Source organism: Rhineura floridana, chromosome 14 (assembly GCF_030035675.1).
Source record: "Rhineura floridana isolate rRhiFlo1 chromosome 14, rRhiFlo1.hap2, whole genome shotgun sequence".
Classification (NCBI taxonomy): domain Eukaryota; kingdom Metazoa; phylum Chordata; class Lepidosauria; order Squamata; family Rhineuridae; genus Rhineura; species Rhineura floridana.
In genome coordinates this window covers 4110218-4125864 of record NC_084493.1, presented here as the reverse complement: position 1 = coordinate 4125864, position 15647 = coordinate 4110218, and the positions used below count along the sequence as shown (strand labels likewise).

Genomic DNA, 15647 nt, shown 5'->3' with positions numbered 1-15647 from the left:
GGATGCCTAGAGAGCAGCGTGCGAGTGCTTGGGACCGAGAGACATCATTTGCCACGCATCCTAACGGCTGCCAGTGCGGCCACGTCCCATCCATGCCGGTTCAGCGTTGCTTAGGTGCGATCGAAGGCCAGAAGAGCACTGCTCCGCTTGCCTTGCAAGGGCTTCTGCCGCTGACTCGTGGGATAAGCCTGTGCTGGGACTGTTACCAAACACCAGGCATTTTGTTGGAGTGAACCTCTCATGTCAGCCATAGCCAGGGTGCTGCCTTCCAGCTGCTTTTAGACTACAAGTCCCATCAGCTCAGCCAGCTGGCTGGGAGTGGCTGATGGGAGCTGTAGTCTAAAAACAGCATCCGGGGGAATAGCAGGCCGCCATAGGCTGCGGTATGCTAACACCACGCCCTCCCAAAATGTAGAGGGCGCTGCTCTTCCCAACTTCCTCTCAAACCGGAAACCAGCATCTGAGGCGAGGTGGACCGCGTCGGATCTTGCGACTAGGCCTCGCGGCCTGACAGGACGATGTCTCAGCAGCAGCAGCCGTTTCCCTCACGGTTCGTAAAGCTCCCTCAGCCCCGCTGCCTCCCGTCAACCGGGGCTCCTCCCCCGGGAGTTTTCTGTGGGCCACCGCCGCCTCTTCCTCCTCAGCCATTTTCTCCGTCCGCGTTTTCGCCTTTTTCGGCGGGTGCCCGCGGCCTGCCTTCCCCCGCTTACCCGCCGCCATTCCGGCCGCCGCCGCCCCCCCTTTCCCCTCAGTGGCAGCAGCAGCAGCAGCCACCGCCTCCCGAGCGGCCCTCGCCTCAATGGAGGCCTGAGGTGACGCCGCCGTTGGTGGCCAGGGAGCGGCCCAGGCTCCCGCTCGGGCCTGACGCAGCAGGCCCAGCCGGCGGCCTGAGGCGAGGCGGCGGCGGCGAGACCGATCAATGGCTGAGCCGCTTTTTGGCTCGCCGCCACACGGGAGCCGCCGCTCCTCCTCCGCCGTGCCGGGGCTTCAGCGCCAACCAGGCGGGCTTGTTGGCAGCGGAGGCTCTGCGGCTGGTGTCGCAGGTGGCGGCGCTGTGCGGGGCCTGGCGGCGACGGGACGACCACGCTGAGGAAGAGGAGGTGGCCGTGGCCGAGGCCCGGCTGGCGGAGCTGCGGGAGGCGGTCTGGCCCCTGCGGAGCGAGGCTTCTGTGGCCCAGCTGCGCCGCCACGCGGAGAGGAGCCGCCAGAAGCGGCTGCTGCGCCGCCAGCGGAGGCAGGAAGCTCGGGCCGCGCGGGAGGCGGCGGCGGCCCGCGAGGCCGAGAGGGAGGCGCTGGTGGAACACTGGAGGGCCAAGCGGGCCCAGGAAGCCGAGGATCGGCACCGGGTGGGTTGCTGGGTGTCATCGCATTGATATCCCTCCCTTTTTTCCAAGCAGCTAAAGGTTGTTCTCCCCACACACACATTTAATCCCCACAGCAACCCTGAGAGGTAGGCGAGGCCGAGAGGCAGAATTCATTATATACCGCCTTTCCTTTCAATAAGAAATACTCAGGCCGCCGACAAATTGGACTCTGCACTTCCATTGGCCTGGTGAACAAAACAGAATTGCTGTTAATTTTACTTTATTGTATGCTGCTTATAATCTGTTTCTGTAAGGGTATGACTCCCTCTCCAAACTCTGTGTGTGGGTGTGTTATACAGCCAACAACATATAATGATTTTGTGCGTTGTTAAAATAATTGATATACCACTTTTCATTTCAAGACGAAACACCCAGGCAGTTCACAAATAGAAGCGAAAAGCAAATTAAGAAGAATAAAACCAATTATAAAATACAGCTATTCCTAATAGTAAAATAACAACATCAAAACATCCATAATTAGATAATAAACAAGCTCATTTAAGCAGCATAACAGGTAAAGCAGTTGGTGGCAGGAGGCCTGCTTTACCGGGGAGTAAAAGGCTGTGTTAAAAGAAGTCTTTGACAATCCTACAGTGTAGTTCACTCTTTATCTATTAACTACATAGGCCGTACAGGAATCAGGAGGTCCCAGCCTTGTCACTCAGCATAAACCCAGAATACATCAACTCAGCACCGTTCCTTCGCTGCTGGTTCAGTTCCATGTTTTTTCTCGGCAGTGAGGAAGAGATTCAGGGAAGCCTGGATTGGCAGGTGCTGGAGAGTACCTCTGCCCCGGTATGGGCTGCACAAAATGTACTGGTGGGCACCATGCTGTGGACCCCTGATATACAAGTGAGGGTTGCTTAGTTATTTTTAGTGCCTGTTTTGAGTTTAGTACCTATAAGTAGTTTGAGAGCAAAACAAATTTACAGGCAAAATCTTGTTCTAGAAAGGTAACTTTGAATGCACGTGAAGAGAAATTTGATGAAGAATATCTGAGCGCTGCTGTAACTTGTGCCAGATTGAGCCCGAGCATCTGTTTATAAAGTAACTAGGTGACAGGGCAGACTCATGGGGGATGGGTCAGTTGACAGCTGTCAGTCAGGAGCTGTGTTTCGTCTTAGCAATTGCTGGAGACAAACAAGAAGGAGGGGCTCTTTCCATCTTGCTCCGCTTGGGGGCATCTGGCTGATGAATGCAGGATGTTGAACTAGATGAACCAAGTTTGGTCTGCCAATGTAGTGCCCTTATGTTCTATGTGTTCTTAATTTTTGTATTCATAAATTCTTTTCCTTTAGGAACAGGAACTTAAAGCAGCTGCGGACAGCGTGCTATCCGAAGTACTAAAGAAACAAGCAGACACGAAACGCATGGCAGAAATCCTGCGCGGCTTAGAAAAGCTTAGGAAACTAAGAAAAGAAGCAGCAGGGAGGAAAGGTAAACCCTCTAGGCTTTGCGTGACTCACAGTTACAAATTATGTGCTTTTTGTACTTCTTTACGTGCATATGCTGAAGCATAGCTGGAAAGCTGTCTGTGTTGTGGCTCCAGCATTTCAGTCAGACTTATCTTATGTTGCTCCATGCTTCTTCCAGTGAAATGTGATTTAAGATATAAATGGCAAAAGTAGGTCATGGAAGATTTGTATAGAATCTTGGCCTAGAGGAGGTGTACTTGAAGCATCTGTAAAGCACTGAAACCATTTGGTCTTCTGAACCTTACATATTTTTGTAAATATTTGTTATAAATACCCCATCATATTTTCAGTGAAGTAAGCGTGTACACCTGGTTCCTCCTCCACTGCCCTTGTAGAGCGAGAAGACACACAATTGGGGGGGGGGCAGAAGGAGTAAGGAATATGCAGCCAAGCAACTGACCACCATGTTAAAAGCAAATGAGATAGGATAGGTGGGGATGCCAGCTCAGAGCAAAGTTAATCATCAATGGGGATGCTTCCATTCTTTATTTACTTGCATGTCATTGTTCTTCTGGATCAGAAAGTAGAGTCTGGTATGAGTTGTGCGTTTTGTTCTTGGTTTTCGGTACAGGTGTTTGTCCACCCCTTGCTGCAGATGAAGCATTTGAAAATGAAGTCCAGAGCTTAAGAGCATCAATAAAAATACGCACTGAGCTCTATGAAGCTGAAGAACGAGCACTGCGAGTTATGCTGGAAGGAGAGCAGGAGGAGGAGAGGAAAAGAGAAATGGAAAAGAAACAGAAGAAGGAAAAGGAGAAACTCTTGCAGCAGAAGCGCGAAATGGATTCCAAACTGTTTGGAGACTCAGGTAACTTTCACCCGTACCTTGCTCAAATGTTTTTGCCTGCTGTGGAGAGCATTTAAACTGCAAGTGTATTCTACTCCAGCTGTAAAGCTTTTTTGTTTAAATTGCAAAGAGTCCTAAGTTAACATGATGGGAGCCCCCTCCTGGTTTTTTTAAAAAATATGTTTATGCAATACCTATGACTCTCTCAACACCTCCATTCAGGATTCTCTGTAATGGTATTTAAAAGTTGGCTTTAGTGTACTGCGTAGCAAATAATTGTTTACTTATATTCTTGGAATAGTATTTAAAGATGCTTCCCCTTGCTTCTGTGTCTTTTTGATAGTTTTTGATGGTGCTTGTTTTTCTTAATTACTATCTTGTGCTTTACAGAGGAATTTCCCCTTACCCGCCTTTTGAAGCCCTTCACACAATATTATTTACAGGCTGAATATTCTGTGCCAGCTCTCATCCAGATCAGGTAAGCGTAAGCAATATCACATTAAATAAAACAATTTAAGTTGTTGTGGTTGTATGTAACAGTTTTGTCAAATCTTGAAACTTCTTAGCTGCTTTTACTTCATGATGAAATATTAATTCCTTTCAGATATTTGTGGTGGCAGTTACTATTGAACTATAAACCTGTTGCAGTCTGCAAAACTATTGGTGCTACCAAAACCTCCCCCCTGCACCCAGACACTGGCATCTCCAAAGACAAGCGATGACTTTAATGTGTCTCCCAAGTGCACTTGTTTACTTTCTTCTCTATAAATCAGGTGTGTGGAACATCTTGTCCTGTACATGTTGCTGAACTGCAACTTATGTCCATCCCAGTAAGTATGGCCAATAGCCAGGAATGATGGGAGTTGTAGTTCAGCAGCATCTGGAGGACCAAATGTTCCCCACATCTGTACATTATGAGATGCCCTGCACTCCTATGAGGAAAGTAAACATTGCACTTGGAGATACTGTAGTGGTGGACATGCCCAAATTTGTCTCTAACTCTGGCCCAATGTCTGCTGACAAAGATCCCTTTGGGGGCCGCTGTCCTTTGCTCTCTTCCCTTACCACCGCCACCATCCCAAATGCCCCTTACATTGACACTTAAGTTGTCTAAATGCATGCTATGTAATGAAGGCTTCTAGAGGACTGAACATGGTGCTCAAAAACTTGCTTTTCTGTTAAAGGCATGAATGGGATCGATACCTGGTGCCTGCAGATCATCCTGAAGGAAACTGTATCCCACCAGGATGGGTCCTTCCCTATCTACCTTCCAGTGACATCTGGGCTACAGCTGTCAGATGATCTCTTCAGAGTTCCATTGATGTCTGAAGTTATAGCACATCATGAGTGATAAAGCATGAATTCCTTTGGACTTAAAACAACTCATAACTATTTCGTTGTAAAGCAGGGGCACAAGATACCCAAGAGAATATGCAACAGCTGATTCAGAAGATAAATACTACCACAAAACACATTTTATTCTGGAAATGTGAAACTCATAGATACAGTGGCAGAGATTTCCTCATATCTTGTTTTTAAAAACTTTTGGTTTGGAGGAATTTACAATAGCATTGTAAATTACTTGCTCCTGTGAACTTGAAAACCAAGACATCTTTACTTAGAATCTGCATGCTGCAAAGTTAGCAGCGCAGTTCCCATAGCAGGGAAATGGATTTGTCATGGACCTGTGTTGCAGCAAAGAACCTGTGCCATTAACTGCATCCTGCTGAGGCAAAATACAATTCCAAAGCCATATAGCTTACACAGCTGCTATAGATTATTGCATGTGTTTTTAATATCCTGGTTTTTCATGGGAAATCAGGTAATAATCCTGAAGCAGCATCAAATACTGTCATTGAACCCCTTTGGAGTCAAGTCCAGGTTCTCAAGTTACAGCTATGTTTTTTGGACCCTCGTTTTTAAAATGCCTCTGTGGTTATCTTGGCCTTATGTGCAGTTTCTTAAGTGAATAGACAGATGTGGGCAGTTATCGCCTCCTTGCAAGTTTGGTTTAGTGGTTTTAAAAGCTAAAGCACTAAGCTGAAGCAATATGGAGATAATTAATAGCTGCATTGCCATTTTTATGGTGCACATTGCACCTTCCTAGATTTTTCATGAGCATATATGATGTACATACCCAGGAAAACATTCTTTTTCATCATCTCTTAAAGTAGGAAAATTAGAGAAGAGATACTATTTGGGATATAATTTAATAGAATGTCAAATAATGGTTTGGTGTTGTGTGAATAAGTCCTGTGCTTGTGTGCTGCCTCCTTCCCTTCCACTCTTCACTTTTAAAAAGTGAGTTCAGGGGAAGCAAAATGAAAAGACAGTGGCTTGCACAAGCCTTGCAAACGGTGGTTTTGTAGTGCTGGGTTGGAAAGTAAGTAAAAACAAAAGTTAGTCCATTTGGATTAACAACAAACTGGTTTCTGTGAAGTGAACATTGATCTATCAGTAAAGCAGAGCATGTTAGGGGTAAGAGGAAGCTGAGCATAGAGCTCATTCATATCACAAACCATCATTTCACATTGTATGTGAACCAACCAGGAAACGAGCACCTAACGTTGCAAAAAAAACCTTCTGAAATAAACTTCATTAATATAGCGGCACATTCTCTGAACACTGATTTGTGGATTGCAAAATAGGCCATCATTCTTGACAAAAACGAAGTCATTTAAGTATGGTAAACATCAAAGAGTGTTCCCCCATTGACTGGAAAGTTGAACTACTGAAACTAGGTAAATCTGGTATGTCAAAATAAGATTGAGTGGCTGCTGTATTGTCCTGTGTCAATATGCTCTTGCAAATCTGTGCAATACTTGACTATAATACAGACTTGTCTTATCTGGGAAAACCAGAAACCTGAGTAGTGGTGTTTTTTACCCTTGTAAAAGAACAAGAATTCGTGGTACAAATCATAGCCTTGGTCAAACAGTTGAGTGTCATCCAAACATAACAGCAGCTTGACCCACGACACTAAAACTATCAACCTGTACAAAAATATCTACAAAAACATTATATAAAATGAAAGGAATTTTTTCTTCCTTAGGCACCTTTTTGTGCTTTAAAACAGTAAGTGCCTATGATTGGCCAGGGTGGTGGGAGGAAGAGACCCAAATGCAATGTGACAATTTGTCAAGAATTCTTTGTAGGACTATTTAATAAAAAAAACCTCACTGAGTTTTATTTGTACTTTTTTTAAAAAATTACATTTCACACTCATTTTTTAAAAAACTGTTTTTCTTCCAGGCTTTGAGAGCCAGTGTAGTGTAGTGGTTAAGGTGTTGGACTACGACCTGGGAAACCAGGGTTCGAATCCCCACAGAGCCATGAAGCTCACTGGGTGACCTTGGGCCAGTCACTGCCTCTCAGAGGCAATGATAAACCACCTCTGAATGCCGTTTACCATGAAAACCCAATTCACAGGGTCGCCATAAGTTGGAATCGACTTGAAGGCTGTTCATTTCCATTTTCCAGACTTAAGAAGGCAGTGCAAAGCTTTTGGAGTTGTGCACTTCCCTTAGTAACGGACAGTGTCAGGCAACAGTGGCTGGTATAGAAAACAGATCTACTAGCAAATACCTCTTTTTCTGCAACCTGTCATAGGTAAACCCAAATCACCACCTCTTTTTATGAAACTTATCCCTGCTAAGGGTAAACTTACTATTACTTATTTATTACTATACCAAGTAACCCATATATGTGTTCTGGACCAACTCCATTGAATTTGTGTCTTGAGACTGACAAGTCATCAAGCCAATTAATACAAATTAGCACTGTCTTGGCATGAACAGTTAGGCTTATTCTGTTGGAATAACAACCTAACCCTTCAAGCTGCTCTAATCATTAGCTTTAGAAAAGGCAGCCAGGGATTCACCTGACCTCTATGTAAACACTTAAAGATCCAAGTATGAGATAGAGAGCTGCAGGACAAGCAGCTAGCTGGCTTCTTCCTAAGGTAAGCTTAGCTTTAAACCAGAACTATCACGAGAAGCTAAAATGATACTTTGGACCCATAATGAGAAGACAGGATTCACTAGAAAAGACAATCATACTGGGAAAATGGAAATGGACTGCCTTCAAGTCGATACCAACTTATGGCAACCCTATGAATAGGGTTTTCATGGTGTTCAAGAGGTGGTTTCCCATTGCCTCCCTCTGAGGCTGAGAGACAGTGACTGGCCCAAGGTCACCCAGTGAGTTTCATGGCTGTGTGGGGATTCGAACCAATTAAAGCCACCAATAAATAATAAAAGCCAGGAGACATGGCCATTATTGTCAGCTAGCTTGCTTCCTCTTGAGGCTGTGGGAGACATACATTTCAGTGCTTGTTTCCTCCCTTTCTCTCCCAACCCCCTTCCCTGATGCTTGTGTACATCGTGGCTTACATGGAACCATCTTTTGCATTATCGCAGCAGATGGTCTAAGCCGTCTTGGCTGCATGTCCAAATAAGCAGCATGTGGAATCTATTAACAAAACTACACGCACAGTATGGCAAAGCTAGTAACTGCCCATCTGGCTTCCTTGCTGTAGAACCAGGAGACAATCTTTGCGTTAGCCACCCAGCAATAAATCCTTTTGAGATTATAAACACTTATTAGCTGCTTGGTATTCTGAAAAAAAAAATTATCCATCGTGGAACTTAATGTTTCACCCTTTAAAGATCGTTTGAAAGATTACATAGAACTCAGGCAAAGTGAATTGTTTTCAGCAGGATCAGTTGAGAAACGGACTATGTACTCAAGCTCGTAAATTTCACAGGTTGTTGATCACAAGGTGCCTGCTTCTGGTTGACAAAGAGTTCTGCAGAGTTCAAGCTTCCATTTGCTTATGCGAAGCTGATCGTATGAAGCAGGAAGCCCATGACAGCATTTCATGTGCCTGCTCCAGCACCTCACCTTTGACCATTCAATCCTGAACCATTTCTAGTGAGATGTGGAGACAATGCAGACATTTCAAAAAGTGGCCCAGAGAGTAGAGGAGGATATTTGAAGATGCAGATCTGGTATTCAAAAGGCCCCTTTTAATCTTGATATTGTTTGGGGGGAGGACTTTGCTCCCCCTTCCACAGCTGGCATGTGTCCTCCAAGTGAGTGCCTCAGAAGGAATGCAGCACTTAATGGAAAAACAGTTCCTCCGTCCATAAAGGGCTTTGAAGTGAAGAAAGTGATCCTTTTACCTACTCTTGTCTCTCTGACCTTGGGACCACCCACAGAAACCACCATCTATTAAAGTTAAGAAACCAGCCACGCTGATATTTGCAAAGGGAAGGACAAAACATTTTAGATGAAAAAGAAAGTGGAATAAATAAATAGAGGCTGACCTCACCTGAATGGCAAACTATATCTAGGCTCTACGGCTTCAGACTGCTGATGAAGACACACACCGAAATGATCCTCTATATCAAGAAGTGCTCCTTTCATGTAGAAATGTAGCGTTTTAGGGAGAAGGGTAGGCTAGAACTTCTCTTCACAAAATGCCAGTTTTCACACAGGAATTTATTATTATTATTTTTTAGGGTGTGGAGGAGCATTCCATCATGCAAACCCTGACCTGCAATCTGTAGTGAGACAGCCTAGATCAGGTATGGGAAACCTTTGGCCCTCCGGGTGCTGCTGAACTACATCTCCCAGCAGCTCCTGCAAGCATGGCCAGTGGCCAGAGATGGGGGGAGTTCTAGTTCAGCAGCATCTGGAGCGCCAAAGATTCCCCACACCTGGCCTAGACACAAAATGACCACTTTAATGCAGAGCTTGGAAAAGTTACTTTTTTGAACTACAACTCCCATCAACCCCAGCCAGCATGGCCACTGGATTGGGCTGATGGGCGTTGTAGTTCAAAAAAGTAACTTTTCCAAGCTCTGCTGACAACTAAGCCTAACTCATTTACTATGGCAGCAAGGTTCAGGCACCAAGACATGGCCTCTTTGCACACCTGGAGATTCATCCCAGCCCAGAGCTTGGCAATTATTCGTATTCATATTGTTGTTGTTACTATTACAGCATAGCAGTTGTCATTGTTAAATAATAAATACTGCTTATGTAAATGCCATGGAAAACCTCCTCATATAAGATGGGTTTTTAAGTGCATGGTTAAGGCTGCAATCCAATACACACTTACCTGGGAGTAAGTCCCATTGAACCCAATGGAGCTTACTTCTGAGTAGGCATGTATTGGATTGCAGCCCAAGCCACTAATGGGGTGAAGTGTCTCATTTGCGTTTCTCTTTGCAGTTGGATTTTAATGGACACCTTTCTATACATGCAGTACAATCCACTAGGAAGGCGTCTCGTGCAAACCATGCCAAAGTGAGCATGACGGTGCTCATTCCTTTCAATAGGACTTGTACAGGAAATGGAACAGGTTCAGAGGAGGGCAACAAGGTTGATCAGGGGACTGGAAACAAAGTCCTACGAGGAGAGACTGAAAGGACTGAGCATGTTTAGCCTTGAGAAGAGGAGACTGAGGGGAGATATGATAGCACTCTTCACGTGCATGAAGAGTTCCCGCACAGAGGGCCAGGATCTCTTCTCGATCATCCCAGAGTGCAGGACATGGAATAATGGACTCAAGTTACAGGAAGCTAGATTTCGGCTGAACATCAGGAAAAACCTCTTAACTGTTAAGAGTTGTACAACAGTGGAGCCAGTGACCTAGGGAGGTGGTGGGCTCTCCATCACTGGAGGCATTCAAGAGGCAGTTGGATAGCCACCTGCAGTGTACACTTGAAGCTGATACCTGTATTAAGCAGGGGGTTGGACTTGATGGCCTTATATAAATTTATATAAATATAAAAATTTTAATTTTTATATGGGATTGTTCTTTGCTCTTTGCTTTTTGTTTGCCGCTCTGAGTCTCCGGAGATAGAGTGGGTTATAAATGTTTTAAATAAATAAATAGGCCTCTTCCAACTCTACTGTTCTTTGATTTTATAAGTCTGGTCTGCTCAAGTTTTATCTTAAAACAGAGATAAGGAACTGGATTTGGCTGGTGGGCCACATACTTATCTCCACTACCCCACTCCACCTCATAGGCCAACTTTGACAGGTGGGCATGGTTTGGAGGAGGTCCAAGTGCGACCTGTGTGGAGTCTAATTACATCCACGGGCTGGAGGTTCCCCACCTTCTGTGATTAGCCCCAAGCATTAAGAATGAGCTGAAGCAGAAATGGTAAAGGAGTCAGATCAAATCTCTTCTTATTTTTATTACAGTGTAATGCACGGAGGAGAACCATGAGTTGCCTGCAAGATGTACCTTTCAGAATGACTATAAGCATTGTAGACAACTTCATGGAAGAGGCCAACTTTGTGTCAGCCCCTGAGTTTGAGATGTCTAACTGTGCAGATGTCCTGATGTGTGCAATGGTAAATAAGTTAGTCTATTTCATGTGTGGGATACAGGATTTTTTAAAATAAAAAGTTGAGTCTTCCTTGTTTCTGATTATTTAGCCATTTACATTTTCCAGTTTAATAAGTCTAGAAACTTATCAATAAAAATGGAAACTAGGCTCCGCAGGTTTTTATTTGTATGTTGCCTACCCCGGGGTTAGAGAACATAGTTCCTTTGCTGCTGTCTAAAGACTTGAGTCAAACATACCATCATAGCTTAGTGGTAGAGGACATTCAAAAGGGCCCAGTTCAATCCCCTGCATTTCCAGATAGGGCTGGAAATGTGGATCAGTGTAGATAATACAATCAGTGTAGATAATGCTGAACTAGAGGGAGTAACAGCCTGACCTGGTAAAGGCAGCCTCTGGTACTCCTATAATGCCGCCCTGGGCTCCTTCTATAAGGAAGGGCAGGATATAAATTTAATAAATAAATAAATAATGCCAACCTGACACTACAAAAATAAGCTTTGCAGGATCCTCTGAGTTGCACATTTCTCCTCTCTTCTTTCCCCCCCTTTTTTCTGTTTTGAAGCAAAGCATTTCCATCCAAACCTGGCAAATGCATGGGTTATGGTTGCCCTGCAAACCAGGATTAGGACCCACAACTTGGGGCTGTTTTCCAGTTTATGATTTGGAGGGCAAGCACAAAACATAGATTGCTAGTTTGAACAAATCAGTAAATCGTGGACTCTTAAATCAAGGCAGGAGATGGAGTCATTGCAAGGGAAATGGAGGACACATGCAGGCCAGCAGCAACCTTCAAGAACATGAGAAGAGCCTGGCTGTTGGATCAGACCAATGGCCCGTCTAGTCCAGTGTCCTCTTCCACCTGGATCCCATAGGAAGCCTGTAGACACAACCTGAGCGCAACAGTACAAAAAGTTTGTTCCCATAGCACCAAGCCATGATTTTGTGTCATATCTAAATTAGTCCTAAAAGTGCATATGTTGGCAGAAAGAATTTTGCCTAGTGAGTGTCCGTGAAGCACATGTTCCCCCTCACTAATATGTGCAAATCAATCTGTGACAAATTAACTTTCCACAGGCCTTTTGAAGTGTGTTTTCATAACGTTCTTTGTGACCTCGTCCTAGAATGTAATGCTTACTTATCTCCTAGGTTACAAATATTGCCAGGAGGATGCAACCATTGTACGGAGACGGCCTTTTAATAGTTTGGAAGAGTCTTCCTCCTACTGAGCTCCATGCTCAGTGTATTCCCACCAGCAGGGGGCATCATTGTGCTCTGGAAGATCTGCTTCTTCCCAAGTCACTTTAGCAGATCTTCCGTTGTTATATTCAGGGTTTTGAGGAGAAAAGTAAGAACCCACCTTGACACACGTCTACTTTTGCGATATTTCAAAAGAGACAAATCTATAAAGAGTCAAGGTTGGGAAATAGCATTTTCTGGTATCAACTACTTCTGCCACAAGGCTGCACAAATCTTTTGAGTTACACTTAAACTGCTGAGCAAATGTTTGTGTTAACAAGCTTGATTAAATGGCTCACCCCAATTCAAGAGCTTGTATTCTTTCCCTCTCTCTCTCTCTCAACATCAACACATAAAATGAATAGCCACCTTGTGCATATTCTGAGGTCTGATTCTGTATAATTTGGATACAATTAGGAGGGATCCAAGCTGATTGATAAGTGGACTAATGTGGACCCTCTTGAGTGGATCGGCATTGCAGCTTGCTGAGATTTTAACAGGTTACCACATGCGTAGCTCAAAATTCAAGCCATACATTCTTGGGGATGGATGAATCTGTCAGTTTTGGTGTCTTTTTCATTTTTCCAATCTTAAATTCAGGTCACCACATTTCTACATCAGTTTATGATCTAGAGTTTGTACACGCAAAGGCTCTTTCTCAGGTTAGGGCACAGGGAAGTTGAGGCGTGATATCTGATTGGTCCTATAAGTAGCTTTAAAAGGACATTAGACAAATTTATGACGGATCAGTACTATTAGCAGTGGCAGCTAAAACAAACCTCCATGTTCAGAAGAAGTATACCTCTGAACACCAGGTGCTTGGGGCAAAGCAGGTGAGAGCTGTTACCTTCACCTCCTGCCTGTAAGCCTCCTAAAGCTGTGGCTGGCCACTGTTGACAACAGAATGTTGGGCTAGATAAGGGATGGGGAGTTTGTCGCCCTCCAGATATTGCTGGATCACAACTCCCATCATCCCTGACCTTTGGACATGCTGGCTTGGGCAGATGGCATCTAACACCATCCAGAGGGGGGCCAGGCTCCACATCGCTGGACTGGAAGGACCTTGATCATATCTAGCAGAGTCCTTTTTATGTTCTTAGCAATGTAATATCTCGGGAAAGGTTGGTTCTGTTGGGCTCAGTTGACCTTGGTTTGCATCCAGTGCTAGTCCTACTCAGAGTAGACCTACTGAAGTAATTGGAGATGACTAAGTTAAATTCACTGATTTCAGTGGGACTACTCTGGCTAGCACTGGATAGGAACCCCTTACCGAATTTAGCTCTCAAGTCCTGTCTCACAACCCTTACTCGTTTGGTTAGTCCAACAGCAGCCCACGGCTGAGTGTTTGTTGACTCTCCTCCTTACATTTTCATAGCACGATTTCTCGCTGGAGAAGAAGGTGCTGTATTGGATAGACTCTGCTTCTCGGCAAGAGACCTTCTGGCACAAAGCAACCACCAGCGTTGTCCCAACAGCTCCACCTTACTGGCTTCTGCTGGTGGACTCTAAAGAAAACCTTCCAGGCCACCATGAGCCAACAGCCACCAAACCACAGAATGTGATGCCCATCCAACGGTGTGTCAACCTGCGTGCCGCAGCGGAGAATCTCAGCTGCACCACGAACAAAGGTCAGCTGACCAAAAAGGTGAACAGAGGCCAACATTTGGAGGAGCAAGAGGACTCTGAAGGTGAGGAGTCTTCCTCATCCACCTCTACAGAAAGCAGCACTGAAGACAAACCCTTCTCCGACGCCAAGCACATTCCGGGTGCGTTGCCTCAATTTCTACGTCTTCTCCTGTGCAGGCCAATGACTTCGATGGTGCTGTTGGCTGCCCCTTTGGAGAGCAGAGGCCAAAAGCCCCCTCTGGTCAAGCAGAGGCAATCCATACTTTTGTTTAACAATGTGAAGGATGAGTTTGAAGGGGCCAAGAAGAAGCTCACGGCTTTCGTGCTCCCTGTGAACCCCAGGGCAAGAGAAGCCACCTTGGCTTCCAGGGCTTTCTGCCTCCACCAGCACTCCCGCAGCAACCAGAACCTGAGATACAGGCCTGCCTCTGATGTGTCTCTGGTGGGGACTTTAACCCCCACGCCACCGCCAACTTACTGCAACCTGAGGCCGCTGACAATGGCAGGGCTTGTCCCTCCTACCCAAAAGCACAAGCCCACCGTCGCTGTAAGAAAATCTCCGCCTCTTTCTGTTCCTTCTCCTTTTCACAATCTAAAATTGCATGATTTTAAACTTTTTGAGTTAAAGAGCAAAAGGGGAAAAAAGAAAGGACCAATCATGCGCTGAAAGTAAGTTGGCCTGGTCCTACGGATGAGTTGAAGGCTCTACTCTGGATGCAGAATTCTGGGCACAATTCAGGGATAGCAAATTATGCCAGGGACTGACAGGAGGGAAGCTGCCTTATAAGACAGCGGCATCATCCCCTTTGCCGTGATGAGGGGAAGCAGGTTAAACTATGCAAAATAAGGAAACATTTGCAAATTGGCATGAGTGAAGCCTAACACGCATGTACTTTGATTTCTCTGGCATCAGAGTAACCCCGTTTGTTTGTTTGTTGCACTTATATTCCACCTTTGCAACAAGGAGCTCAAGGTGGCGTATATGTTTCTCCCTCTCTCCATTTTATCTTCACAACAAACCTTTGAGGTGCAGATTAGGCTGAGAGGCAGTCACTGGCCCAAGGTCACCCAGGGAGCTTCATGGCCGAGTAGCTATTTGAACCCAGGTCCTAGTCCAGTCCTCTAGCCACTTTGCCACACTAGCTCTCAAAGCATTGCTTTTAAACCTCTCTGCAGCTGTACCTGTTGTGGCTTACTTGACATGCAGTTGTCATGCGAAGTTGCAGTCACCAAGTGACAAATGTGCATAAATGAACCGCCTTCCAGGTCATTTCCATGACTTCCTTGGGTCAGGAGAACCCACTGCTGGGTTGTAACCTGACTGAAGGTGGGTCCCCAAATGCATCTTTGGACTAAAGGTGGGTTCCAGATCTGAAACGTTTTAGAAAAGGGGTGGGGAACCTCCGGCCCAAGTGCCAACTGTGGCCCTCGAGGCTTCTGACTCTCCCCAGCTACACCCTGCCCTGGGCTGGTGCTGGGAGGAAGGGTGGGATATAAATCAAATAATAAATAAATAAGTGCTTTTGCCTTGCTGGAATTAGAATTCTGATCATGCCTCTTGCTCATCTGGATGTTGGCTAAACAGGGGTGCGTGAGTGTGAAACTAGCCTTTCCTACACATGTATAATTTACATTTGCTGCTCTGCCCACTTTTGCCTCTGGCCTCGCCCACCACCGGCAAGTGGCCCCTGGAAGGTTGCCCGGAAGGGAATGCGGCCCTTCGGCTGAAAACAGTACCCCAACCCTGATTTACATGTGCCTGCCTTGCTCTTACAGGCACTAGTAAGGGACCAGT

At 45.4% G+C, this 15647-nt stretch overlaps 2 protein-coding genes across 3 annotated transcripts; both read left to right on the top strand.

Annotated features, from left to right (window-relative positions):
- Positions 1-387: 387 nt before the first annotated feature.
- On the top strand, positions 388-6810 carry PDCD7 (programmed cell death 7). The gene is made up of 5 exons (XM_061595974.1): positions 388-1346; positions 2663-2801; positions 3411-3647; positions 4017-4104; positions 4811-6810. The coding sequence occupies exons 1-5, from the start codon at positions 519-521 to the stop codon at positions 4926-4928; spliced, it is 1410 nt and encodes a 469-aa protein (XP_061451958.1). The 5' UTR covers positions 388-518; the 3' UTR covers positions 4929-6810.
- A 2967-nt stretch (positions 6811-9777) lies between these two features.
- Positions 9778-15647, top strand: UBAP1L (ubiquitin associated protein 1 like). Of its 2 annotated transcripts, none has more exons than XM_061595975.1 (3): positions 9778-9938; positions 10842-10994; positions 13602-15647. In XM_061595975.1, exons 2-3 carry the CDS (start codon positions 10863-10865, stop codon positions 14517-14519), a joined length of 1050 nt encoding a protein of 349 aa, XP_061451959.1. In that variant the 5' UTR covers positions 9778-9938; positions 10842-10862; the 3' UTR covers positions 14520-15647. The 2 variants fall into 2 exon arrangements, with proteins under 2 accessions (XP_061451959.1, XP_061451960.1); XM_061595976.1 differs by lacking the exon at positions 9778-9938 and adding an exon at positions 10501-10677.

Bases quoted from the DNA above. Each gene is read 5' to 3' on its own strand.
- PDCD7 (XM_061595974.1), top strand. From the start codon at position 519: ATGTCTCAGCAGCAGCAGCCGTTTCCCTCACGGTTCGTAAAGCTCCCT. The intron at 1,347-2,662 runs GTGGGTTGCTGG...CTTTTCCTTTAG, and splicing joins AAGCCGAGGATCGGCACCGG to GAACAGGAACTTAAAGCAGC. The intron at 3,648-4,016 runs GTAACTTTCACC...TGTGCTTTACAG, and splicing joins CAAACTGTTTGGAGACTCAG to AGGAATTTCCCCTTACCCGC.
- UBAP1L (XM_061595975.1), top strand. From the start codon at position 10,863: ATGAGTTGCCTGCAAGATGTACCTTTCAGAATGACTATAAGCATTGTA. The intron at 10,995-13,601 runs GTAAATAAGTTA...ACATTTTCATAG, and splicing joins ATGTCCTGATGTGTGCAATG to CACGATTTCTCGCTGGAGAA.